The sequence below is a fragment of the Bolinopsis microptera genome, chromosome 7, assembly GCF_026151205.1.
Source record: "Bolinopsis microptera isolate Bmic1 chromosome 7, MBARI_Bmic_1.0, whole genome shotgun sequence".
NCBI lineage: Eukaryota > Metazoa > Ctenophora > Tentaculata > Lobata > Bolinopsidae > Bolinopsis > Bolinopsis microptera.
Window position 1 is genome coordinate 7252106 of NC_087078.1, and position 27868 is coordinate 7279973.

At 39.2% G+C, this 27868-nt stretch overlaps 2 protein-coding genes across 4 annotated transcripts in view; both read left to right on the forward strand.

The window, feature by feature from the left end:
• The window catches only part of LOC134818550 (uncharacterized), a 65471-nt gene that overhangs the window by 5192 nt on the left and 32411 nt on the right, over positions 1–27868 (forward strand). The window lies entirely within an intron of this gene.
• On the forward strand, positions 14722–27595 carry LOC134818486 (solute carrier organic anion transporter family member 4A1-like). 3 transcript variants are annotated; one of them, XM_063828075.1, is made up of 12 exons: positions 14722–14885; positions 18381–18498; positions 18697–18829; positions 18969–19123; positions 19477–19640; positions 20164–20482; positions 20644–20864; positions 21137–21243; positions 21499–21640; positions 21850–21988; positions 26668–27008; positions 27261–27595. In XM_063828075.1, the coding sequence occupies exons 1-12, from the start codon at positions 14791–14793 to the stop codon at positions 27484–27486; spliced, it is 2160 nt and encodes a 719-aa protein (XP_063684145.1). In that variant the 5' UTR covers positions 14722–14790; the 3' UTR covers positions 27487–27595. The 3 variants fall into 3 exon arrangements, with proteins under 3 accessions (XP_063684145.1, XP_063684144.1, XP_063684146.1); XM_063828074.1 differs by lacking the exons at positions 26668–27008; positions 27261–27595 and adding exons at positions 22808–23148; positions 23263–23584; XM_063828076.1 differs by lacking the exon at positions 14722–14885 and having other exon boundaries at positions 18378–18498.

A 27868-nucleotide genomic window follows, 5' to 3' on the forward strand; every position in this document is an offset into this window, starting at 1 on the left:
GAAATTGCCCTGTTATAAGGAAAGGGAAAGGAAGCAGTTCTAACGAGCTCTTCTCAAATACAAGGATATATCTTGTGAACTTGGCTAGTATATATGAAACATTTGATATGGAGTTGTAGAGGGAGTTATGTGCCTCGCCGGGCTAAAGTAGTGGATGACCTTGCTGTACGGCAAGTTAAACAAGGATCTGAAACTACTAGGTTCCGTACAGACTCAACTCTGCACCCGTGTCAATATGTTCATTATATGCAAGCCTCTTGATTTATAATATGGTCCGTATGATTTGACTGCTAATCTTTTAAGTATAGCTTAACAAACCCGGTTTATGGAACCGTAATTGCATGGAAAACCGTACACAAACAGTCACAACAAGTGCCTCCAATTCTTTACGGTTTACCTTCATCATATCAAGATATTACAATGGTGTAACCTTATCGGACATACCTTATCGGACCTTATTTGGACGGACATTACTTGAACGCTGGAGGCCCTAGCGTTCATCTTAATGTCCGTCCAAGTTAAAGTCCGTTGAAATGTTTTCAAAAATTTTTTCATTTCGAACTTTTTGTCCAGAATATGACAACTTTGAGAACTTTATTGTGCCGTAAGTTAACGATGGAAAGGTTCTCCTTGGTCTGCCGGAGGCACAGAAAACTCTACTAGTATATGATATTTTCAAGGGTCACTTGGCGGAAAAAAGTCAACGAAATTATGGCACTCAACAACATAGTTCATGAACTAGTCCCCGCCAACATGACAAACTTGTTCCAGCCTCTAGATATTACGGTAAATCGTGTTTCCAAGGACATTGTCCGACGTTGTTATAGTTCATATTACTCGGGGGCGGTCATGAAACAGTGCTAGGAAAGCTCCACGTGATGTTAAGGTTAACCTAAGTTGTCTAAGATAAAACCACTTCACGCCGAATGGCTTGTAACAGTTAACACTGAAATGCAGGACCGGGGTAGTTTGATAAAAAAGGTTTCCATAAAGCTAGAAATCACTGATGCTTTAAGCATGGACTATTTCATGCACGAAAACCCATTTGATGAAGATGATATGTGATATTAGACACTGATCATGTACACATATTTTAACATTTTTACTGCTCAATGACTGCTTTTCTTACTTACTGTATAAAAAATGGATTTAAAAATCATTTGCTGAAATTTAAAAAACGTCAAAAAAATTGAAAAAATTCAGATTTTTGATGGTTTTGAATGCCTTCGAGCGTTCATATTAATATCCGTTCATAATTATGTCCGTTCAGGTAACTGTCACGGACATTTTCACGGACCAAATTTTTCACGGACATAATTATTCACGCTCATGACCGCCCAAAAATGTCCAAAAATTTGTGAACATTTTTTATTTGGTGATTTTTTTAATAAGTGTTTTACTCTTTTTTTTTTTGAGTTTTTCTGAACTGTAGAATGTGACTGAGGAGTTATTATATTTGTCCTAGTATACTAATAAACTAATATAGTAATCGGCTACACACTTATCTACGTATAATGCATATGTAGGGACACACACACATTAAAATTAATAGAAATAATCACCGGACTTTATTATTCACGGGCCTTAATGCCACCGACATTATTTTCACGGACTTAATTATTCACGCTAAAGTAATGTCCGTGATAGTTATGACCGATAAGGTATGCAAATAATACCATTATCAATTATGACGTCATTAAATTAAGGTTTTCAAGAATGAAACGTGATCTGTGAAGTTTATACCTAAAAGGGTGCATACAAGGTATACATCATTTCCATGAGAGCAGTCACTGACTTCAAAATCATAACTGCAGGTGCCAAAATCTTTGTCGCTGTGACAGTCCAAGTTATCTAGCGTTATCCGGTAATTGTTCTGCATGGTATGAAGGTATCCACTTCTCCAACTATCAGAGCCATAATATCCCATCCGTCTACAGACTGCATCAGCTGAATAGTCGTCAAACCGATTGTCTGTGTCACATACCGTCCCTCCGTTATAGAGAACCAAATAACTGACACCGTTCTTAGCCTGTACCGTGTTACCGCCAGTGTCTACCAGTCGGAACTGTCCTTCTGAAAATGTAAACCAATTAAAATCTGTATGTTAATTAAGACCCAATGTAATTTTCTTTGCGTTAAAATAATTATGAATTACCGTCGAAAAGATCGTGGTTTGTGATTACCTGGGAACCTCACTACCTCAAGCTTAAATGTTTATAGGCAAAGCGTTAAAATCTGGCTCAATAATCCTCGGTCCAATTCAGACAGAAGATCCAACTTGACAAATTTTGAAAATATAAACGAACTTTTTCGACACTTTCAACTTCATGGTCTTATCACTTATTCTACGGCTTCGTATGCACCCCTTCTACCATCTCGGCTACAGGGCCGTCAGACGTAGTACGGGCGTTGTGGAGGGGTTGCTCATTTGATCAATGAGATGAGGTCGGGCAACGTCTGACAAATCACTTATTGTCACTTAATCTCACTCATGATTTCTTGTTCTAAGAAAACAAATAAACTACTCAGTACTCACCAACGCAGGTCACCAGAAGAACAATAATACCGAGTATTATCTTCACCATAAATTATAAACTGATGAGTAATATTTATTAAATAAGTTAGATAGCATATAATATTACTTTACGTTATTAAATTAGACCGATTTCGGCTCAAAATTATACGTCCACGTAAGGTCCCCCCAAATGATGTCCGATAAGGTTAACATTTCTTTAAGCGACAGTATTCACATTTGTCAACGAATTTATCTATTAAATAATATTATGAGTACCAAGATTATCAAAAGGTGGAACGAGCTTTGTTTCAATTTAAAAATGCACCTGTTACATTTGATCCGTGCGGACCCATCTATGACAATCTTATAAAGTTATAATTACTATTAAATAAAGCGTGTGACTGTTACTAGTTATTATTTAACTACTCAAAACAAATTACAACTTCAAAAACACACTGTTCGTTATATATCTTAACATTTAAGTTAACCAATTCGAGTGTGGCAATCCTCGAAACAAATCACAACGTACTCAAAAACTAAAAGATTTCTTTAAATAAGTTTTTCAAGTTTGACGTGATGATACCTATTATCTATTCATCATTCTTTAGCTCCATTTAAACTCTTACAGCCTTCAAATTTTTATGATCGAAGCTGTTATTCAAAGCTGTATTGTTTAAAGATTCAGTCCTGTCGGTTTTTCATGTTACTGTCCACGAACATAATATGTTTGTTTACTCATTTCTGTGCGTCAACAATTTCCATTCTTTCTGCCGAATCTTCGATTGTGGAGTAATTTTAAGTCGAGTATTATAAAAATTAAAAACGTCACGCTAATTGCAGCTGCAGGTAAAAAATTTTGCAGTATTGACGCAGTTGCCAGTTAAATTTCACAGTTGTATTACGCTGTAATATATGATAAAAGAAAGTGTTTTTCTTGTGAACTAGTGGTTTGCAGAAGACAAACCGAACACAATTGATTCAGCTCTTCTAAAGAAATTTACTAGCCACACTCAAGCTCACTTAATAAACAACTTTTTGCAACTCATACTCAACGCCTGCAACAATGAATGAGAGGGAGGTAATCCTTAAAAAGTAATAATGGTACAATTATTTTGATGTTACCCTCGGCTGCTCAAATTCTGGCTGCCCGCCACTAACATTATGAAAGCCTTTATCTCTGAGACGAAGGGCGTGTCCCTGCCTAAATCTGCTGCGAAGGACGTGTTAGAAACAACGCACAGGAAGATCAATTGCAGTTGTACCCCAGTGTATCCAGTATTTTAACAAGCAGTGGTTGGCAATGCTGTTAAATTCGCACTAAACGTATTATTCGAATTAAATTCGCGTACTTAAAAAAAATACGGAAACAGGAAATCACGTGCCCATATCAAAATGTTCACGAAAGTTTAAAGTTGGCTTTGTATGGTGGAATATTGCCAAAACATGTGCTTCCCGCAATACGTGCGTGGTTACTGGTTAGTGACTAGCCTGGCCATACTGACCAAGATCGCAAGGGGTTAAATTTAGGTCATACCCAAAGACGTTATGCAATGGAGTAAACTAACTTCTCTTAATATACTTGAAATTACTTTATTTCCTCTACAGTCTAGTCTGTTAATCGAGATTTGTAAGTTTGATCGATTTGAAGTATAACGTCACAATTCACATATTCAACTAAATATTATAGATTCGAGAATGCTGTGTGTTCCCACTATCTAGCATTGCCGCATTTTTACCGAATTTTCCGCGCATTTTTTGGCGAATTTAACAGCCCTGAAAATTAAAACTTGAAGTTTTAAATTGGCGAATTATTCGCGTACTTTCTGAGAACACTAAATTAAAATAGTAAATACGCCCTACTTTTTGACCAAAATTTGGCGAATTTAACAGCCTGGGTGGTTGGTAAGGTCAACACTCTCCTACACAACACCTGACAAGAACAAAACTGCTCAATCTTATGTTATATTGGAGATCAGATCTAATCAACCAATCCAAGATAGTATCCTAACATTCAGTAAAAACAGAGTTCAGGGAAGAACTGTACCTACAGAGTACAGCTGCCATAACTAAGCAGATCCTAAACAGTCCACATTGGAAAACTTCGTTGACGTGTACGTGTTTTTTAACGTTGTACCTTTTTCCGGTGTTCACTTTCTCGACGTTGTACCACCTTTCTTTTATCTTTTAGCGTTATTTATCTATATTATATTTTAAACTTCATGACGAAATCCTACCGGCAACAGAAAGAAAAACAGAAAATTTACCAAAAATCCTTCTTCCTGACCAATTTCAGCTTGCAAATATAATGGAGTTGAAACCTGATCGCGAATTTTAGCAAGGTTGTACTAAAAAAGGGCAGAAATAGGACCATAATTTATTTCGGACGCTGATCACGTGATATGACCGTATAAGGATTAAGGAAGTTAGTCTAATTTCTCGTTAGGGTTTCAGCATATGCTTTTGTTAAGGATTGGCGTTAGGGTTAGGGATGGGAATAGATAAGAGGTTTAGGGTTTTGAATAGTCGTTCAGGGCCAGCTAGAGAACGGGTTGAAGGAGTCACGTGACAGTCGAGTGTAGAGTGATTAATCATCATCCTTTCATGTTACTGTCCACTGTTTATATCCATGCTTTTCATACAAGTTACAACAAAGCCTTCATTTTATGTACCTATAATCTATATGTATGTTTACTTTAATATGTTTGTTATTCTATAGTCTATACGGACTAATAGTACCGTATAGAGTTGTACGTGATTTGAAACCAAATTCGAGTAGTGGTCCCGCGCATATGCATTAAGATTTAGCCATAAGTCATGAGTTCTAACACTTGGATTGAAGTTCGTTTTCTTAATTAAAACAATCCGCAATTTTCTGCGATACACTACAATCTGATTTTAAATATTGGAACTCTCCCAGAGACGAGACTCTAGCAACTTAAGCGATGCTCCTAACTGGATCTGGCTTGATGGAACTGATGCTGCTGAAGAAGGGGTCTGGACATGGGTCGACGGATCTCCTGTAAGTTCTGTACATTTTAAAGAGATCGAAGTCACAAATAATAATATTCACATTTGTAAAAACCGAAGAAATTATGAGTATGACGGACATCAATAAAACATTTCCTCCATTTTTCAATAGTTTTTAGAAAATAAAACAACCGTAAATATAAAAAAGGTCTTTTCCTTTATGAAATTGCTTAACTCGTAATATTAATAGTTTCAATAAAACATTTTTCAAAAAAGCTTTTTAATTTGAGTCCTCGACAGTGAAAATGATGGACGCTATAGTATTTCAGAGAAATGAACTCCAAAACAATATTGACATTCCACACTTGGAAATAATAAAAAGATACGAACAAAAGAGAAGTTCAGAAATAAATTTAATCCAACAAAGATGACTTCTCAAATTAGCTGTCATTATAATCCAGTGCATCATTATCGGCTAATCATATTAATACTGCTTCCCAAGTCAGATGTCATGTCTGTAAGATCTGCCTCTTTCCTGGCAACCACCATCAGAAACTCTGGTGACATTGAAAACTCTGTTTCTTCCTTGACCTTGTATTTTGAGGGAAGGAAAGGTTCACCTAGTAACTCTTTGTTGTATTCCTTCCAAAGTTCCTCATAATTCCTCTCCGTTTCAACTCTCACCATCTTCAACATGAGAGATCTGAACCCTTTACTAGCCTCCATCTGTTCCTGTCTTCTAGAACTAGGGTTCAAGGAGCCGTTCACGGCAGACACAAGAGTAGCAAGCCCTCCCAAACCAGCAGCAGCGTATTGGCTGATTGGTAGAAGGGTGGCGATTGTAGTGAAGGCGGAGAGGAAAATGAGGGTTAAACTCAAGAAATTGTGAACCCCATCCCAATATTGAGCAACGTTGCCGTGAGATTCAGCTTTCGCTCGCGTCATTTCAATGAATGAACTCCAGTTATCTGCTATTCCCATTGTTAATATTCTCTATTGGTAATGATGTTAATGTCGGAATGTCTAAATGAACAAGATCTTTTAGAATAAAAGTATGTTTAGGTGATAACAATTGAGCTCCGCATGATATCAAGCTATCAAGGTTGAAACCCACAAATATTTAATTATACAAATTTAAATCTAATCAGAAAAGTCTGTTTTTCTTCTACTATGAGAACATGGCAACTGCAATTTGCATAATCATGCATAATGGGCTGACACTACAATGAACTGAGAATTTTAACGTTAAATAAAGGAGTTCTTGACAATGAACACTAGATGACGGCTTGGTTTATTATATTTTAACTAAACAGACATGCTCAGATCTCCAGATACGACGGCTGTCAATTAAACAATAGAAGTGGATCTTTGAAAATTGGCTGCTAAAAATTGAACAAAACTCCAAACTATATCGGTGTCACGCCAAGACGGTTATTGGGCACGAGGGCAGAGGATCAGGACACAAGGGCGGTAGACACAAGAGCGGAGGACACGAGTGACACTTGTGTCCTCCAGCTCCACCCTCGTGGTCCGGTTCCCGTCATTCGCCTTAATTTTAAATGTAAGCCCATTGTTGATCACAATGAAACAGTTAACAGCCGTGTACTATCATGGAGCTATAATTGCGAGGTATAGAGAAGAGCTGATGCAAACAATGCTACCCTCTTAATTCTTAAGATTTATCACTCAGCCTCCTAAAATTTGGTCAAATTGACAATGTAACTCTAAAGATTGTCCAGTTCCCGTAGTAAATCACAGTGGATTTGGTTCAATCCTACAGAAAACCATTTGCCAATTTTGTAATAAAACAAAAAAGTGGGAAACAAAAAATCATTAAATCGCTTTTTTATTGCGCCAAAATTGATTATTGTTATAAAAGAAAAAATTTGAATCTTGGCAAATGAATAACTGGTCAACTGTCAAGCTGGATCGCGATCCCTCGACAGACTGAAATGGAGTCACATGTTAGCTTATATTTATTTTAATATTTATATTAAGACGCATGAAACTAACGGACTACGATGTATGGGGACTTGCCACCCCATGGCAACATAAAAATATATCGACTCTGCATTACACGTAACCACATAATGTATTGGATTATTATATTCTAAGGTTATAATATCGAATACTCTGCTCCGTCTGATTGTAGAACTTTCTATGAGGGTAATTCTATAGATTTATGCATTTTTAATTTTTAGGAATCTTACTCTTAGCGAAAGAAGATAACCTTATATATTTGTTCTTTTGTTTATAGAACCCGTCCCCAATCTCGTATCGGAAAATGACTAAACTCAGGTCTGAGTGTGAATAATAAATAGCCTTATACTCTTATAATATACTAGTGTAACCCGGCCTTCGGCCGGGATTTCACTGCCGCAGTTAAAAAGGGTAGGAGTAATTACCCGCTGAGTCAAAACCCGCATTAGGTGACCCAATAGTTTCTTAAACAAAAATCTCATAATCAGTTATTTCTTGTGGATAATTAAGTCATTATAGCCATGAGGCACCACATTCCATGATCATAGGGTCTGAACACCGACTATTACACCTCATCACTCCCGTCTTGAACCGCTTTCCATTTTTATTTAAATCGTTATAGAAATTAACCCTTGTTAACTCCGCACCACACCCGCCTATTATATTTGAAAACACGCATAACATTGTTGTATGAACTCTCCCTCTCTCTCTCTCTCTCTGCAGTCCAAACAGACCCCAAACACTAACAGTCCCCCTCCCCTAATAAGTTTATGGTATAACATTACAGCGAATCTTCCCGGGCAAACGTAATGAGATATAGAGAGCAAGCCCCGTAACTCTTGCCGTTCTACTCAAGCCATTTTATGCAACATTTGTGGTACAAAACCGTCAATTAAACCACTTACCACCGGCCGATTTAAAAAAAATTTGCTTATGGGCTTCATCAGAGTTTTGTCGGCACTATACCGAAAAAACCAGTCCCGTAACTCTTACCGTTTTTTTTGTATAACCGACCGGAAATTACACACAGACGATCAGACAGACACACACACACACACACACACACACACACACACACACACACACACACACACACACACACACACACACACACACACACACACACACACACACACACACACACACACACACACACACACACACACACACACACATTCTGGTGTTATTAAGGTGATTACCCTGTCAAATAATCCTGAGAGTACATAATGGCTGCAAATTTGGCGAATTGTTTAATGGCCACTATCTGTACCGTCTAGAATGTTATCTTTATTGTATTTCTACTACGAGAACATAGCAAATGCATTTTGCATAATCATGCATAATGGGCTGACACTGTAACAATTAACTGAGAATAGTTAAAGTAAAATAAAGGAGCTCTTGACAGTAACCACTGAACGACGGAATCTTTCACTTGTTGAAATGCAAAACTTAAATTTCAAATGATGGATTATTACTATAGTTCCTCAACCTCAAATTAACATGTCCTAATACGATTCTATTAATACAAACTTTTCGTGTATAATGACGCATATGACGAATGATACTAATATTACACAAAGTATAAAGCAGCTAAAGTACTTATGTAGTTATGTCAATACGGCTTATGTTATATGTAGTCGGACACATACTCACATAGGATTAGGACAATGTCTTACTTGGTGAGGTTCTGTTACATAACACCTGTTTGGGAATCAAGTCTGAACTTAACTTACGCAAATGGGAATATAATTTAATTAATTAATTTAATAAAAATTATCAAGGGTTCTTTTAATCTCGCCACATTAAAAGAACCCATCAGAGAAACTTAATGTTACAACATTAGAAAATTCACCTTTGTATTCCGGCCGTATTTCTTTAATTGTGGGCGGCCGCTCAATTTTCTGATCCACAGTGTTTCGTATAACTTAATAATTCAGCTCATTTTCATCTCAAAATATTTGTAAATCTCCAATGGCAGGTTAACCTTTTAATATGTTCTCTTAGACATATACTCTCCTAATCACCTCTGATGTAAGCTCTCCGAAATTGTTTCCATCCACCTTTTTGCAAAAAAGTAAAGGGAAAAAACGTAAAGATCGTTAGAAGTGGTAGGAAGTGAGGATGTAATTTAACGATAGTTGCTTTACTACATAAGATTAAGGTGATTGTTGTAATTACTATTAGGTATAATTCGGTGTTTATTGTCTATGATGCTATAATGATATAATTAAGAATTGAGTTATCAATAATAAAAACAAAAGTCTGCAGCAGCATGAAAATGCATTATTTTTAATCTCTGATTAATAATTTCTTTTACGAAGGATACAATAAGTCGATAACGAATGATCGATAGAGTAATGACGCTACAGTAAAGAGTGATAGAACTGTCAAAAAGTGAGCGTGACTGCTTTACTCAGCTGTCCGCCCAGAAGCCAGAACTATAAATGTTCACAGTTCACACTAGGTTCATATGAGCACATCCAATATCGCCGTTACTTTCAGTATATGAGACAGTTAGTAGTTCTGATTCTAGGATTATAGCTTTTGAGTTAGCGAGCTTTGGTTCATCTTCTCGTAGTTTTATCGAGTATGTAGCCAGAGTGTGGTCGTACGATTACAAATGATAATACAAGTTTTTTTTTAAATGCATTATTTTGATAATCATCGCAAACACTAAATAAGGTTACAAGAATAACTTTTAAATGTTTTAAATAATTGCTAAGTAGCAACATTATACGATGCTTTACTCTGTGAATTATGTGGCAGATCATTGTGGGGCTGCCATCTTCTGTCACCTTCTACTGCTGTCTTCTGTCACCTTCTGCTGCTGCCTTCTGTCACCTTCTGCTGCTGCCTTCTGTCACCTTCTGCTGCTGCCTTCTGTCACCTTCTGCTGCTGCCTTCTGTCACCTTCTGCTGCTTCTTTCTGTCACCTTCTGCTGCTGCCTTCTGTCACCTTCTGTTGCTGCCTTCTGTCACCTTCTGCTGCTTCTTTCTGTCACCTTCTGCTGCTGCCTTCTGCCACCTTCTGCTGCTCAGCTGCTGCCTTCTGTCACCTTCTGCTGCTGCCTTCTGTCACCTTTTGTTGCTTCTTTCTGTCACCTTCTGCTGCTGCCTTCTGCCACCTTCTGCTGCTGCCTTCTGTCACCTTCTGCTGCTGCCTTCTGTCACCTTCTGCTGCTTCTTTCTGTCACCTTCTGCTGCCGCCTTCTGTCACCTTCTGCTGCTTCTTTCTGTCACCTTCTGTTGCTGCCTTCTGTCACCTTCTGTTGCTGCCTTCTGTCACCTTTTGCTGCTTCTTTCTGTCACCTTCTACTGCTGCCTTCTGTCACCTTCTGTTGCTGCCTTCTGTCACCTTCTGCTGCTTCTTTCTGTCACCTTCTGCTGCTGCCTTCTGTCACCTTCTGTTGCTGCCTTCTGTCACCTTCTGCTGCTTCTTTCTGTCACCTTCTGCTGCTGCCTTCTGCCACCTTCTGCTGCTCAGCTGCTGCCTTCTGTCACCATCTGCTGCTGCCTTCTGTCACCTTCTGTTGCTTCTTTCTGTCACCTTCTGCTGCTGCCTTCTGCCACCTTCTGCTGCTGCCTTCTGTCACCTTCTGCTGCTGCCTTCTGTCACCTTCTGCTGCTGCCTTCTGTTACCTTCTGCTGCTGCGTTCTGTCACCTTCTGCTGCTGCCTTCTGCCACCTTCTGCTGCTGACTTCTGTCACCTTATGCTGCCACTGGCTGCCGCCTTCTGCCACCTTCTACTGCCACTGGCTGCCGCCTTCTGCTGCTGCCTTCTGTCACCTTCTGCTGCTGATTTATTTCACCTTCTGCTGCTGCCTTCTGTCACCTTTTGCTGCTGTCTTCTGTCACGTGCTGCTGCTGACTTCTGTCACCTTCTGCTGCTGCCTTTTGCCATATTCTACTGCCGCTGACCAGGGACAAAAGAAAATCGCGATTATTTTGGCCAAAAATCGCAGTACTGCGACAAGCCAAACAGGCGACATATAAAATTTGTCGCAAAAAATGGGAAAAATCGCGATCCGCACATGCCGCGATTTTCTTTTATCCCTGCCACTGGCTGCCGCCTTCTGCCACCTTCTACTGCCACTGGCTGCCGCCTTTTGCAACCTTCTGTTGCCAATGGCTGCCGCCTTCTGCTACCACCCTTCTGCCGTCGAGATTCTCATGTGTGCGTAACTAGGGACCATTCAACAAAAAAACGCCTTAAAAAAGGCACAATATTATTCTCAATTTTCAATTTTCTTGTTGTATTCCACAACTGAACTAAAAATTTTACGATATCGCAGTCCGGTCAACCAAGGTTTTTGATATTTATCCAGTCCTAACCGACACTTGGAAAGTAGAAAAGTGCCGTCTCTTGCAGTCATATCAAACATCTCAGGATGCTTTGATCAGAGCGGTGCAACCCCAGGTGCGGTCTGGGAGAGTTTGGAAGGCAGATGCTCAGCTTCACGAAGCTGAAAGAGACTTGGTGTGTGAGTCAGTGCGAGGTATGGTGCAACCTCTTAGTAGAGCGGGAATTGGTTTCGGTGATTGGAAGAAGCCCTGGGAGAAGATGTCAGAAAAGGAGCAGCAGAGGGAGGTGTTGGATAGGGTTAAGGAGAACATCAGGAAGGAAAGAGAGGTGCAGTTGGGTACGTTGGAGATGCAGTCCAGGTGGGGTAATTGGAGAGAGTTGGTGACAAGGACTGACATGAGCTGGCACACGCTCTTCAAGTATGGGGACTCATTAATCGGTTTTCTGCTTAGTGCTGTGTATGGCACGCTTGTTACACCAGCTTTAGCATCCAAGTGGAGCGAGGATGAGGATGGGATGTGCAAGCTGTGTGGTGACAAGTTGGGAACTGTGCCGCATATCCTGGCTGGTTGTCCTGTGGCACTAAGTCAAGGGAGATACCGATGGCGCCACGATAAGGTGCTTAAACAAATAGCAGACCAGGTTAAATTCCATTGTGAGCGGAGAGTCAACAAGAGGAAGAGTTCTTGTGTCACTCGGAAAGCCATTGAGTTTGTCCCAGCAGGAGGGAGGTTTAAGGAGGTGAAGAGGTCGAAAGTCAGTGAGTTTGGGATTCTGAGTGGGGCCACTGATTGGATAGTATTAGCAGACCTGGATAAGCAGCTGAAATTCCCGTCGGATATAGCAACGACCAGATTAAGACCAGATTTGGTTCTTTTCTCGAAAGCTTCCAAGAGAGTAATCTGGTGGGAGCTTACAGTACCGTCGGAAGAGAGAATAGCTGCATCACATGAGCTGAAGCTTGATCGGTATAACAGTCTACAAGCGGAAATACAAGCTAATGGGTGGTCATGTTTCAGCTTTGCTGTTGAGGTTGGTGCTAGAGGTGTGGTCGCAGCAAGTTTGGAGTGTGCATCAAGGAAGATCGGTCTGACTGGGAGAGCCCTCAAGAAGTTGGTCAGAGATTGTGGGAAGGATGCAGCCCATTGTTCAAGATGGATTTATCTGCTGTCTAGGAAAAGAGAGTGGGAGATGAGAGCTGTTTGAGCTTTATGACTTCACCTAACAGCCAGAGGTACCATAAGCTAACTCGTCGTAAATCGCGAGCTCTAGCAGGTATCCTCGGGTGATTGTCAGATCAGATGGTGGTCCAAGAGAGACTGCTGGGGCACCTGACAGAAAACCGTATCGCAATGAAAGCCCCGAAACGGTGTCAGGTTTGTGACTGAAGATTCTGATCAAGCTCAGGGTTGAGTCTACACAGTGTCGCCACTTGCCGATGCCATTTGATGCGAGAAGACACTGATGTAAGTGGGAAGTTATGTCTAAGAAACAGCGTGTGGTTCGGGTGCCGGTTGAACGCATGTAAAAGGGAGGGTATATCCGTATTTCGCTGCTAGTGATGCAGTCCTTGGCCCGGTAGCTAAGGCTTCCCCGTTTCTCGCTCATTTGTGCTCCGATGGGCTTGTGACCTCTGCGGGGGTCAAGTGCAGGATGAGGGACATGGCCGACCAGGAGAATGTTGTTTTTGGGAGATAGAGTAGGGTTGATTTGGTGTTGTGCCTTCGCAGTTTAACTGTATCTTTACTTTAAGGTATGGTTGGCTCCTATAAAACTGTAGGTATGTATGTGCTGACTGCTGAGACTCTTGGTTTAAATTCCTAGTTAAATAAACCGTGTGACTGTAAAGCTTAAAGATGAATATCCACTATAAATACCCAATGGAAACTTTTGTAATTATAAAGGAAAGTATAATTATTTCAACGGGAGCTTAGTCGACATATGGCTCGCAATTAATTTGGCAAACTTTCACCTGCAAAAGGGCGTGATTACATTTTATCATTCGAAGTATACGTTAGAGGTTAAAATAATGATACATAATTTATATACTTCAAGGATAATGTGAAAATATTTAGGTCTGATCGTATGATATTTAACAGCATAACGCCATAGGGGTCGTTTAAATTCTTGTTTTGAAATAAGATCTTAACAATCACCATTACTCAGTCACGGATAAAAGCATCAGTTGTGTTTTTTGGGAAGAATCATGTTATCGTATTTTTTTGTCGGATAATATAAACAAAATCTAAGTAAGCGTCGGCTATTAGGTGGCTGTTAGAGTGCTGTTAGAGGGCTATTAGGTGGCTGTTAGAGTGCTGTTAGAGGGCTATTAGGTAGCTGTTAGAGAGCTGTGGTCAGAGGGCTGTTAGAGGGCTGTTAGAGGGCTGTTAGAGGGCTATTAGGTGGCTGTTAGAATGCTGTTAGAGGGCTATTAGGTGGCTGTTAGAGGGCTGTGATCAGAGGGCTGTTAGAGGGCTGTTAGAGGGCTATTAGGTGGCTGTTAGAGTGCTGTTAGAGGGCTATTAGGTGGCTGTTAGAGTGCTGTTAGAGGGCTATTAGGTGGCTGTTAGAGGGCTGTGATCAGAGGGCTGTTAGAGGGCTGTTAGAGGGCTATTAGGTGGCTGTTAGAGGGCTATTAGGTGGCTGTTAGAGGGCTGTGATCAGAGGGCTGTTAGAGGGCTGTTAGAGGGCTATTAGGTGGATGTTATAGGGCTGTTAGAGGGCTATTAGGTGGATGTAAGAGTGGTGTTAGAGGGCTATTAGGTGGCTGTTAGAGGGCTGTGATCAGAGTGCTGTTAGAGTGCTGTTAGAGTGCTGTTAGAGGGCTATTAGGTAGCTGTTAGAGTGCTGTCAGAGGGCTGTTACCGTTACCGCCAGCTTACAGCCGGTCAGCATTGTACATATTTGCCCCAATTCGTTCTTTATATTTTCCATAACAATTTCCACCCCAGAATGTTGATAGAAAATGAAGGAGCTGAAACGGGGACCACACTTTCACCACAACTTGTGTCAAACTATAAGACTATGTGTTACAAGGGAGCTAGTGGAGAAGCAGAGAGGGATGCACAACCAAAGATCCTAATCATAGCGAATAAAAACACTGTCACTGATCCTGACTGGTGAGTTTTCAATTAAAGTTTAGGGGCTGAAATTTTCAGAATCGATATAGAACTAACATAAAAATTGTATTCTGCACTTAAGTTGTTTATTGTAATTTGTATCAGCCATATGTAAATTGTATCAGCCATATTTAAGAAACTTTTAAAGGTTTGGGGGTTGCAGTGTATGTTGGAGATCAGATTTACGGGTATAAACTGTAAATGTATGACTGGAACAAAATGTCTGAAGCGATATCACGCGATAGAGAACTGTGATTTAGTAAAAGCCCTTGTGTTACCATAGCAGTAATCAGCTATGGTTGGATTAAAGATACTGATCTCCGATAACACTGGATAGCAATACTCTCTCGCCTTTTATTGGAAAGGAAAGGATTTCCGTGATCAAAGATCGGCTGATACCCCATTTCATTGTTTGTTTTTGGTTTAGACTCACATGTTCACATAATCACTAATCAGACGCATACAACCAAAGCGGTTTCTTATTTCAGAAAAACATAAGTGCATGACGTCCTTTTTCATGCTTTTGTCGTTCTGATTCCTGGTGTCTATACGTTTAGCTCCATTTTATCTACACTGTCTACAAATCAGGTGGTTTACTGTTAAGGTCAGTCATGACAGTGCAGGTGTCGTCTGGATGCTAACTGTTCTGCACTTATCAGTGTAACTTCATTTAACTTTTAATTCCTTGCTCCCAGCAGTCTTTAAAGTCAACTGAAGGCGTTTCAAAATGCTTATACTTAAGATTAGATTGTGGAGCGCTTTTAGTTTTATTTGTAGCCTATAGCTTTACGTTTTTACTAATACAAATCTTATCTGCTGTTATTTTTGATTAATTTTCATTTCAATTTCATATTGAATTGAAATTTCGGTTCCCATTATCGGTTCATTTTGAACTCGTAGAAATAAAAAATCACCGTCCAGTAGGTCATATTAAAGTATTAATATTAAAGATGACACTCAATTTAATAAATATATACGCCGACTGAATTGATTAGTGGATCAGGAATTTATGTTTTGACGAGCTATAATGAATAGTGAATACTGCATTTACTTTTTAAAAGTTTTAAAATGCATAAATACGACTGCAGTTGACAGCAGGCCTGATTCTGCTGAATATAACATTAAATTTTGAAACTTGCTGACGTACTTGAGCACTTAGGTTTGAGTATGAAACTTGGGGAACTGCTGAATGTGACATTAAAGTTTGAGTATGAAACTTGAGGAACTGGCTACAAATTTCTTAACTCCGATAAGAAGCTTCGTAACTGGCTAAAATGGATCAGGGACACAACTTAAAATGTAATTAGTTTGCAGGCCCGGGAAAATGGGACATATTACAATCATGGATATTAATTCTAAATTTGATAAATCTGTGACTTTTTACTCCCGTGACGGGTCACCATGAAAATATGGATATAGGTTTACAAAAATCTTAGAATCTACAACAAATTTTCATTTACAATTTTAATCTTCGCCGTTTCTGAGGTAGAGATATGAGGTAAGCTTCAATTTCATAGCTTATTTGTCTTACCCGAACCTATTCAAGTTTTTATACTTATATTCATTACTTTATGTTATATATTATCATAGTTATTGAAGTTATTAATACTTCGATAGTTTTAAGTCCTACAGCATACTCTTATAATATAACCTTATATTCGCATAGGATTCCGATTAGAGCAATGTTTGAACATTTTCTTTGTTTTAGTGATGTGAGGTGCAGTAACTTTTGATAACGAGCAATCATGCCTCGGTGAGAATTGTAATGTTCATGATACAGTAATCGGTTTCATTTCTACGAATTTCATTCATATGGTTCCATGTACCTTCGGTCTGGCTTTTTGTTATGTTACCTCGCATTTACATCATGATATAAGATATCAAAATTAAACATACATGCAGATTACAGGTCGATAATCGGGTATTGGTTACGTGTGATCCCGTTTAATCCCGTTTAATCCCGTTTATGTAAATTGAACAAGAGTAAAAATGTAATATTAATTCAGAAAATATGCGAAGGTAATATGTGTATAGACTTTCACAGTTCATTAAATTAAATATTTCCACCGCGTTTGACTTTAGACTGGAGAGCTATTCAGTTATTCCTTTACTATATTGTGTAGGACGTGTCCCTAATTTGTGCTTCCTAGCAGGGTATTACGACTACACGTCACAGCCTGCACCGTAATCAAACACTCATCCAACTTAGTTTGAGTACATTGCTTAACTTTCTGTGTAGCTTGTATTTTATTAGTTGTTGTGTTTTATATTTTAACTTATCACTTAACATATAATGACTTGCTGAATGACTTGCTGTTTGTCCAAAATTTCAAATTTCAGCCGCTAAAATTATCAAACGTAAATATTTTTGGCATGTATGCGACAAATTCTTAAAGTCTTATAGGAATGCAGCCAAACAGAATTACTGATAGTATCTACTGCTAGTGCTAAGTCTAGATTAGTACCCATTCGTTGCACTTGCACTACCTAGAGATTTTAAGCTTGATCAATGATCACCTGATTTTTACTGATCACCTGATTTTATTTTAATCATTACGGTACGGTACCATCAGTACCTGCAGTGTCTTCGTTCCTTTACTATAGGAAACTGTATCTTAAATTGTTTATTATTAAGCTTATTTTACATGATGTTTGTTCATTAGCGATCTTTTATTTTCGTTCTTTTGAGGAGATGCTGCATGTATGTTTTTGTATGAGGTCAATCAAAAAAGGTTGCAACCGAAAATATTAGACCATTAGAATATAAAATATTAGAGAGTATCAGGTTCTGACTATTACATTAGCAGTCCTCCCTTAAAGAGGAGGACAAATACTCAAATAAGGGTGTTTGTATTCCGACTACGGTATAATCTGAACTACCTTGTAAGTTTGCGAAACTTACGACTTTGTGGAATTTCCACAACTTCTTTAGTATTTGAACTGGGAAATACCAGTCCCCACAACTCCCAAAGCGTGGATTAATTATTGTTCCTGTGTATCGATTATGTAGATTCTAAAAATATTGGTGATAGAAATTACAAAAGTATAAACTATGTTAAATAAGCAGCTGTAAAAAACATACGCTCATAAATTCATAAGATACGATTATATTGTTTGTTATGATAACCTATATGAGGACACTTTACATGTGAGATAAATATAATAGCTTTGTTTGCTTTACACCTGAGATCCAGACGTGTTGTTGTAAATCTGTGTGTGTTGCAATTGCTTTGTTCTCTCGTGCATCAAACCTAAATTTATTGACCAGTTTAATCCCTTTGCGAGTCGTTCAAATTCATGAGATCTGAGTAAACTCATGGGTTACACAAATTTTCAAAAGTAAGTTTCTCAGCCACGTTAACAATGTGACCGTGCTCGCTGTACCAGTAGCTCTGTGTGGTATTTTTGTTGTCATCTTCACCACAACTTAATCAGTCCTATCTAAAATGAAAACTCACTCTTGTAGACTGGTGTTCTAAATACCTTTAAATTCAGCGAAGAGATGCCAGAGGGGGCGGACTATAAGAAACTAGGAGCACATGAGAGTTGGGATGACACAGATAGGAAGATAACCCAGATGGGTTATATGGGGTGGCGACCACGCTTCTTGGAGGTAACACGTCCATGTTAAATAAATAATGTTATCATGTCCAACTTTAGTTTCTTCACCTCTTTCGAAACGAATTGAATGTTACTTTTCTTTAGGTTTGGGAACTGTTTAGAAATTCACATGATCGAGTAATTCACGCTGTTTTTCACAATATACTGGTTCTTGATGACTATATATTCCAATGATTTTAAAATACTTCAGTGTCTTAACAAGCCCGCCGTCTTTACATCTATATTTGCTGTGGGTAACTTCTTTATGGTCATGTCTTACGGTATTCTCAGTATGATTATACCAACTTTGGAGTCAGTATTTAATCTGAACTCCAAGCAAACAGGTAAATTTACAAAAAGAAAACATTGCTGTATGTTATAATGATATAAAATGTATTCTCAAATATTATTAAACTCTTAAGCTGACAATTTTGACATATAGCAGTTTACGAACTTAGATATTTTATTTTCTTCGACCCTCAGGCGTGATCTTAATGGCAAACGATATCAGTGGAACTGTAGCAGCATTATTTATAGCTAACTACTGTAGCGCAAGAAAAACAAGGTGGATCGGTATAGGTATGATTGTGGTGGTGATCGCAACAATTCTACCAGCTTCAGTTACCCTATTTGCAGAGGTTTACATTTGTATTAGCAGTTGAATTAGGTTAACAGTTAATTAATAGGTCATCACGGCTACTTTATTGGTCCAAATTTTAACGGACCAAACTGTTAACTGCATGAGCGGCCGTAATTTATTAATTATCAGCAGAAAAGAACATACTGCATTCATAAGCGACGTCCAAAAAATACTGATAAGGTAGTTTCATTGAAGCTTTGTCGATAAAAAACATTTAGTGTTATATAACAGTATAACCCTTAGTGCTCAAAAAGTTTGAAAAAGACTACAGTCTACAATGTGATTGGAGCTGCATATTCTCTGAAATTTTAAGATTGTAAACTTTTTGTAAACTTTTGTAAACCTTTTCAGTACCCTCTCCCCAGAAACCGCACTGAAGTAAGCTTCAACCAAACAATCAGAAGCGATGTTGAAAGTTACGGAGTATGTAATGAATCCAGATCAGAGTACGGTATAGACGAGTCAGAAGGTTACGCTATTCGAAACCACCAATATTACTGGATCTTTGTCTTTGGGTAAGTTTTGTAGTAATTTATATTGCTCCTCATTTCTTTTGGCATCCACCATCATTAAATGAATATGCAATGTGCTATTAAAAGTGAGACATGGTACAAAAACCTACTGTCTTCCATTGATGATTAAGCGATAAAAATTAAAAGTATTGGTTAGATTCTACCCAAAATGCGGTTTTTTAAAAACTACGCAGTAATTTCTGCATTTTATTAAAATGCAGAAATTACTGCGTAGTTTTTAAAAAACCGCATTTATTTTTAATTGTACGGTTAAGAAACAGTGTTATTGCAGTATTAATACCCCGATTCACCGCGGAGTTTTGGTGAAATAAAAAAGCTGCGGTAAATCAGGGTTTGCGGAAAAATCGTGGTTTTTATTGTTTACACTATGTATGTGCCCTATTTGGGGGAAAGGAAATGGCCGCGGTAAATCGGGGTTTCCGGTAAATCGGGGTTTCCGGTAAATCGGGGTTTCCGGTAAATTGAGAATTTAATGTAAGTGTACCAAACTTCACTAACTTTTCAGTGCACTACTCCAAGGTTTTGGAGCAGCACCTCCAGGAATAGCCGGCTCCACTTACATGGACGAGATCTTTACCCAAAAGCAGTTTGGAGTAGCGATATCCCTTCTTTACGTAGTATCCTTTATAGGATACCCAATATCCATGTTAGCAGGTTCTGTGTTTCTCCAGTACTACGTTACTTTCGACCCTCCGGAGGGGGTTACCTTTGAAAGTAAGGAGTGGGTAGGAGCGTGGTGGATGGGCATGTTCTTCCCCGCTATCGCTGTATTTGTACTCAGCTTCTTTGTGTTGCTCTATCCGAGACAGATGCCTGCAGCAAAGGTGAAAACTGAAATATTTGTTACTAGAAATTACTTTTCAGTTCCATTCAATGGTGAATTTATTCTAGGTCTTCTTCAGAATTTTGCGATTTTGACAAACTGAATCGATTTCATCACCCTTTTTGAGGATTCTCCATTTTACCATTTTGTATGCCGCCATAGAAAGTTCTAAAAGACAAAGTAAGACGAGGTATCACGACAGTTTTAGAGAAAAAAGAAGAGCTTGGACGGTCACTGAAAGAGATAACATTGGACATGATTCCAGCATTCAAAAGAGTCTTTAAGAACAAAGCTCTGAATTGCCTGATTATCGGAGATGTTTTCTTATTCCTGCAAATTGGAGCATACAGTTTTTATCCTAAGATATACGCTTTAATATTCAGGTATACTATTCCTGAATCACTAACCATAACAAACCAGCCTTCAGTTGGGTCGTTCCTCTTTTTAGTTGGGCTGTTCTTTTTACATAGTGCATTATATGCTTACAAATTAATGTAACTCAACTGTATACAAATTACAAAGTGATATGATTTTTTTCTTCACAGTTCATATACAGCCGAATGTTCATGGACTATTGAATGTCCATTTTGAATGGTTAGATAAATAAATTCTTTCGTAATGTAATTCATACATTCCTGAGAACAGTGTATTTCAGATTGGATAGTAAATCAGTTGGGAGTATATTAGGAATATCCAACATTATCGGGTTTGCAGTGGGACTTATAGCTGGGGGACTTCTAATGAGGTGGAGGGACTGGCACCGTAAGAGAATTCATGCAATTCATTTATCTATTTTATTTTTTACCAAACCCCACAATTGGGTAAAGTGGACCGTCACATGTATCTCCTTTTTCCCAACAAAAGCAAATGATATCAATTTAAGTATTGCAATTTATTTATCTCTTTTATTTGATGAAAGTGCTTTTGAACGTGAGGATAAAACTTTAATAAAAATGCTGATGTAAGCAAAAAGTATATGCTGGTAGGCGCCCATAATAATAACCATTGAAATTTCAGCGAAAACGTTGCAGTTGTTATACTCGATATTGACGGCAGCTGCAGTACCTTTTTCATTGGGAATGTTGTTATACTGCCCGGTCAACACATACGCTGGTGTAGATTTACCTTACTCTGAAATACTCAACTCTTCTCAGCTAAGGTAAGTTACAGTAATAAAACTCAATATAAAATTATACAATATAATGGAAAGAAGAGCAAGCAAAAGGAGTGTAATCCAGTGTTTTTGGCTGGAATAACTCGATTTAAAAATTGTACATGTACAATAGATAACCTAACCACTAACCGTGGTTCCACAGCATAACTAAGTGAGGATTAGTGATGTTAACTAACCCTGGTATATTCCCACAGCCCTCCTTCTCTGACGGGGGAATGTAACGCTGACTGCGCCTGCACCACCGCTTTCTACCAGCCAGTGTGTGATGGAAATGTTACCTTCTTCTCTCCCTGTCATGCTGGTTGTATGGACGTGGAACTTGTGGACGGTCAGGTGGGTCAAGTCGTTTGATTGTCAGTGTGATGTTCATTACAAATCGTTTAATTTCCAGTGTGATGTCCATTTAAATCATCTCTCAAACCATTTCATGTATACCAGAAACCTTCTTAAATAGTAATCAATTCGATTTTCTAATGAAAAGCATTGCTTTGTGATTTAATCGTTAATTAGCTGAAGTCTTGCTGCTATACGATATTTGGAGGTTTGTGAGTTGGTTAGCTTTGATCGACTATAATTTTGATCATGAAACAATAGTACCATTATCATTGATTTATTTTCTATTCGGCTGCTTAGATACCATTCAATAAACAACATCATAAAATGATTGCTACAGACAAACTTTTTTTAAACTTTCGTGAACTTTCCTAACATATGCTGAATTCATTGTGTGCGTACTGTATTCTGTTATTATTGTACCGTGACAAACTAAATGGCAAAAAGGATTCCTATTGATATTTGATAACATTTGTGTTTCTCATTAAATTCTCATTAACCTAGATTTCTTTTACTTTTCAATGTTTGCTTTTGCTTGATCATCATAATCATTAATCAATGATGTCGATGCATGTATATATTGTAGATTGTGGTGCCATTTTGATGCTGAGATGATACCAAATACCAATCAAACGCTTATATTCATTCTTTATGTGTCGCATCAATTTGATGTTTTAATGTAGCTCGTGCATAGTTTCCGAATGAAACAAGTGGATGTGTAACCATTAAAGCTTGCAACTGCTGGAGAAACAGAAAAATCAGAACCAAGAAAATGAAAGGAACAACGCCCCTGTCATGTATTTTAAAGAATATCCCCAGGTGACAGCCTACACAAACTGCACGTGCACGGGAACTGGGACGGCGCGCGCTGGCGACTGTGGTGGAACCTGTCCCTCCACCGTCTGGATCTCACTAGCCATTACTACAGTTGGAACAGCCATAACCTTCGTGGGGTTCGCTGCTCACTCGGTGGTCTACCAGAGGATAGTGTCGGAGAAAGACAGGACCACAGCTCAAGGGTTGAGACAGTGTCTAACCAGGGTTCTAGGGACACTACCCTCTCCTATAATATTCGGGTATATCCTGGATAGTGCGTGTATTGTGTGGAGGAGAACTAAGGACGGGGAACTGGGGAACTGCTGGTTATATGACGTGGACAAGTAAGTTGGGGTATAACTAAAATGATGCTTAAATAAAAGGATAAAAGCACTGCTGTGATATACTTCAACTCCCTGAATGACTACCATGTTACCATGACTACCATGCTACTTCAGGTTTATCCTCTGGTTTATGGTGGTGCAAATCGTTCTGCGTCTTTTCACGGTCGTTTTCTACTTCCTGAGTTGGTGGCTGTTCCCCGAGGGCTGCGTGGCTGAAGAGGAAAATAACGGGATGAAATTACGGGAACTTGTTAACGAAGAGGACTCCAAGAAAGACAGTGAAAACAATAATGACTATGCTGATAATAGCAGCGCTTCTATTTCAATAAAAGCTGAAGAGATGTGATTATGAAATTATTAATTTCCATTTTAGGAATCAAAAAGTAAACAAGCCATGTAGGCAAGTACATTAAAATTATGTATTTGTTTTCATGATAATTGGGATTTGAATCTGTAAAAACCTAAAGGTACCGTTAGGGTATCTGGGATGTACTCTTTGGCGTTAGGGTTCACAATTCACATTTCTGAAATCGGTCTTGCTAATACTTATTCACAATTGACAAATAATAATAAGATTGGGTTACATGAACCGCGCAAGGCATGGGTTCATGACGTAGCTTCGATGCAGGGTATAGGACGCAGCGGCGGAAGTCACTGCGGCGGTGTACAGTCCGGCGGAGGACGGTACAGCGGAGGACGGTACGGCGGTAGTTTTCAAAAAGGTTGGACGGTACGGCGGATCACATGACACCCACTTTACTTTGGACAGTACGGCGGTACTACTTCTACTAGAAACTGTACCTATAAGATAGACCTAGCACTGCTAATATAACAAAATCGATTAGCTCTAAAAAGTTCTATTTTCCTCTTTGTTACTTCGAAATTAATTTTAATTAAAATTAAATTGGATAAAGTTTAACATATACATTGTGATTACTAAGAGCAGTTCTTGTTCCACTTTCTGGTTCGTATCATATCGCGTCCGGTCTGCACAACGGTGGTTAAGCGAGTGCATGATGAGCTTGTTACGGTGAGATCTCATATCACTGCGCCGAGATGCAATGGGTAATAACAAGGGCATGAGAACACGTCACGAGGGATCGCATCCAGGAATCTGATCAACCGTAGCCAAGAAGAGAGGTTGCTCAGTGAAACGTAGATAATGATAGAGGCAAACAGTATATAAAGCGGATCAAACAGTATATAAAGCGGATCAAACCACAGTGCCGACATGACTGCGAAATCCGAGAAGTCCTCTCCCAAGTCCACGATCTGGCTGCGACTACGATTACTCAGAACCACAGAATCTACTGCTCCGTTACTGGCTCGCTGTCCCAGACTGCTCGATTCCTCCTCCCCAGCGAACAAGCGGTGAAGAAGCAAGCTCAGAGACTTCATCACAGCACTTCAGATGGAGCAGAGTTCAACAGATGGGAAGCACGCAGCCTACCTGGTCGGAGAGAACCCACCAAAGAGGAAGAAAGCTCACAGTGACAAGGACAGGAGGATTCACCGCATCGTGCAGAACTACCACTCTTACGAAGATGATGTCTTGACTTACCTGGATCTGCTCAGAAGTGTTATGTGAATTATTGATTGCTGTAACTTCTTGATGATGATTTGTGGGATTTAGATATTATTGCTATTGAGTGTGTCAAGTTATATTAACTTTTTGATTTTCAACAACTCAATATTCTCGATTTACATTGTCTGCAAAGCCCTGAATAAAAAAAATGAACAACTAAACTAACAAGAATTATACAAAATGATAAAGAGAAAAGAAAAAATAAAACTTATAATGCGAATCTAGAACAAAACTTAGAAACAAGTTGAATGTGTAAGTTCTGTCTTAGGTACAGTCCCCTTTGTGGGCGTCAGCAGTGCAACCTAAAGCACATTCTAACGTGTTGCCCAGTGTCGCTTAAACAAGGAAGGTATAATTGGAGACATGATCAGGTGCTCAGGGTAATCGTGCAACCAATTGCAGAGAAGCTGAGGGAGATAAACAGTGCTACCCCAAAGACAGAAGTAAAGAGAGAGTGGAGGAAGTTCGTATCCGGAAAAGGAACCTACAGGAAACCCGAAGTACGGCTTACAGAAGAACCTCATCTTCTAGAGGAAGGTAACGACTGGAAACTAGTGTTTGATGAGGACGAAAGGACAAGACAATTCCCCCAACATATTGTCAACACAGCTCTCAGACCTGATGTGGTAATATACTCTAACACACTCAGGAAAGTCATCCTGATAGAGCTGACCTGTGGAAACGAGGAGAACTTTGAGGACCAGAGATCCCGGAAAGAGAAGAGATACGAAGAGCTAATGGTGGAGATCGAGACCGCAGGCTGGGAAGGATATCTCTTTACAGTAGAAGTTGGATGTCGTGGATTCTACCACCACACATTACCCCGAATTTTCAACTTCCTTAACATCACCCGGGCAAAGAAGAAGAGGGCACTTAACACAACAGCGGTGGTGTCCCTGAAAGGTTCCTACACTATCTGGCTTAGTCGCTACAACAAGACCTGGAGTGACAACTGGCAGCTGGCTGAAAGACCCTGCCCAGTTTAACCCTGATGAACAGCTGAACGTTGGGCCCTTAAAACGTCGTTGAAAGCTACATCTGGGGTCGTAAGTCCCAGACATCAGAAGAAGTCAGAGAGTGTAGAAGATTCTGCGTCTGAAAAGACTAGAGAATTGAGGTAAATATAGTTGGTTTGGTCTCTAGTAGTAGTAGTACCGCCGTACTGTCCAAAGTAAAGTGGGTGTCATGTGATCCGCCGTACCGTCCAACCTTTTTGAAAACTACCGCCGTACCGTCCTCCGCTGTACCGTCCTCCGCTGTACCGTCCACCGCCGCAGTGACTTCCGCCGCAGTGACCGGTTCCCTCGATGCAGGCAGATACAAAACTCCGAGCTATATCCGACTATAATGTCTTTGCCAAAATGATACAAACATTTTTGGCGATCCACTCTAATTAGAAACGACAGAACCGAAATTTTGATTGTTTCCCGATCGATTCCATCATCCATGCCTTGACGGTGACCATCGTCTCAAGCTCAACCGTGACCGAGTTAGTGACGGATAGGCATGGTCAGCGAGTTTTAAGATTGTAACTCGTTTGAACTTTGAGATAATAGTTTTATTATTTGACATGGAAAACTAATAATATAAGTAGATCCGTTAAAAACTAAAACTAAAGTCACGGTTCCCGATGAGAACGAGAAAATAAATCGATAATCGAATAACTTTTTGCCAATTCAACTGTCTGAGTGTCTGTATAAAGTTTGTTTTAAAATCTGATAGTTTAACTCGTTTATATTTTTATAGATTGCTCAATAAATATTTCAGAATACAGCAGCCATATCTGTCGATTTAGTTATTGTATTGACTGATGTCGATGATTCGCAGCAAAGTGCACCTGGCGAGTCCATTAATAACGGACAAGTTATTGTACTGTTTTTTAAAGATCTATAAGTTATAACTGACCTGTAGTTTAACTGAAGAATCTATCCCAGGTAACATCCTACACAGACTGCATGTGCACCAAGTCTGGAAGAACACTCCCAGGAGAGTGTGGCAGCACGTGCACCACCACCATGTGGCTCTCCCTAACTCTCACCACCGTGGGTACCATCATCGGGTTCTCCGGGTTCGCTGCTCATGCCTACATCTACCAGAGGATTGTTAATGAAGTGGACAGAACTTTTTGTCAGGGAATTAGATCTAGTATAGTACGAGCACTTGGAACTATGCCAGCCCCTCTTCTTTTTGGTTGGGTTATTGATTCGTTCTGTGTTGTTTGGAGAGAGTCGGAGGATGGGACTGTGGGGAACTGCTGGGTTTATGATGTGGACAGGTTGGTGAGGAGTGTAACCAGCTCCTGATTCATTCCTACTTCTCTATTTTTCTGTTTTATCCGATATGTATATACTTTCGTTACGGTTAACATGCATTAATTAACAATGACCATAAATACCAGTTTTGAAATTCAGGAGGTACGATTACTATTTCGCTGTTTCGCAGAAAGCCGCTGTAAATTCATACTTCTTGAACTAATAAATCTTAATTGAAGGTCTAAGCCTATCACTGAAACTTGTTTTCTTTTCAGACTGCTGCTGTGGTTCACGTTTCTGCAAATGGCGATGAGAACTGCAAGTTGTGCGTTTTACTTTGTTTGTTGGTACGTGTGGGTATATACTGATAGTGAGAAGACAACCAAGCCTGCCAAGCTAGTAGGAGAGGAGTTCCAGTACACAAAACACACAGATGAAAATGGAGAGGACCATTGTGATATTGCTAGTAAGGGACCTGTAAATGGCCAAGTCGAAAAATAAAATCTTACCAATTATAACGAGGGTGTATAGTTATTACAAGAATTTTACGATTGAGTATAGTAACTGCAGACTTACGGTAAACATATCCAGATACTTGTTTTGCCAGGAATTGGTAAATTGTATTTAATTATAATGTCGTTCAGATTGTTTTGTTGTTGAACTCAGCCTTTTATTTCTTAGATGCTACATTTTTCATTGAAGTACATGATGATATAACTTGAAAGCCATTGAAAACAGCCAGGTTTCGTAGATGAAGTGGTACAACTGCTATCCCATGGTGAATTTAAAAATAATTCCACGTCTCATATCATATCTGATATCATCATCTGCAGCTATCAGCTTTCCAGTTCCTCAACCCAAATTTCACTATTTGACTGAATTT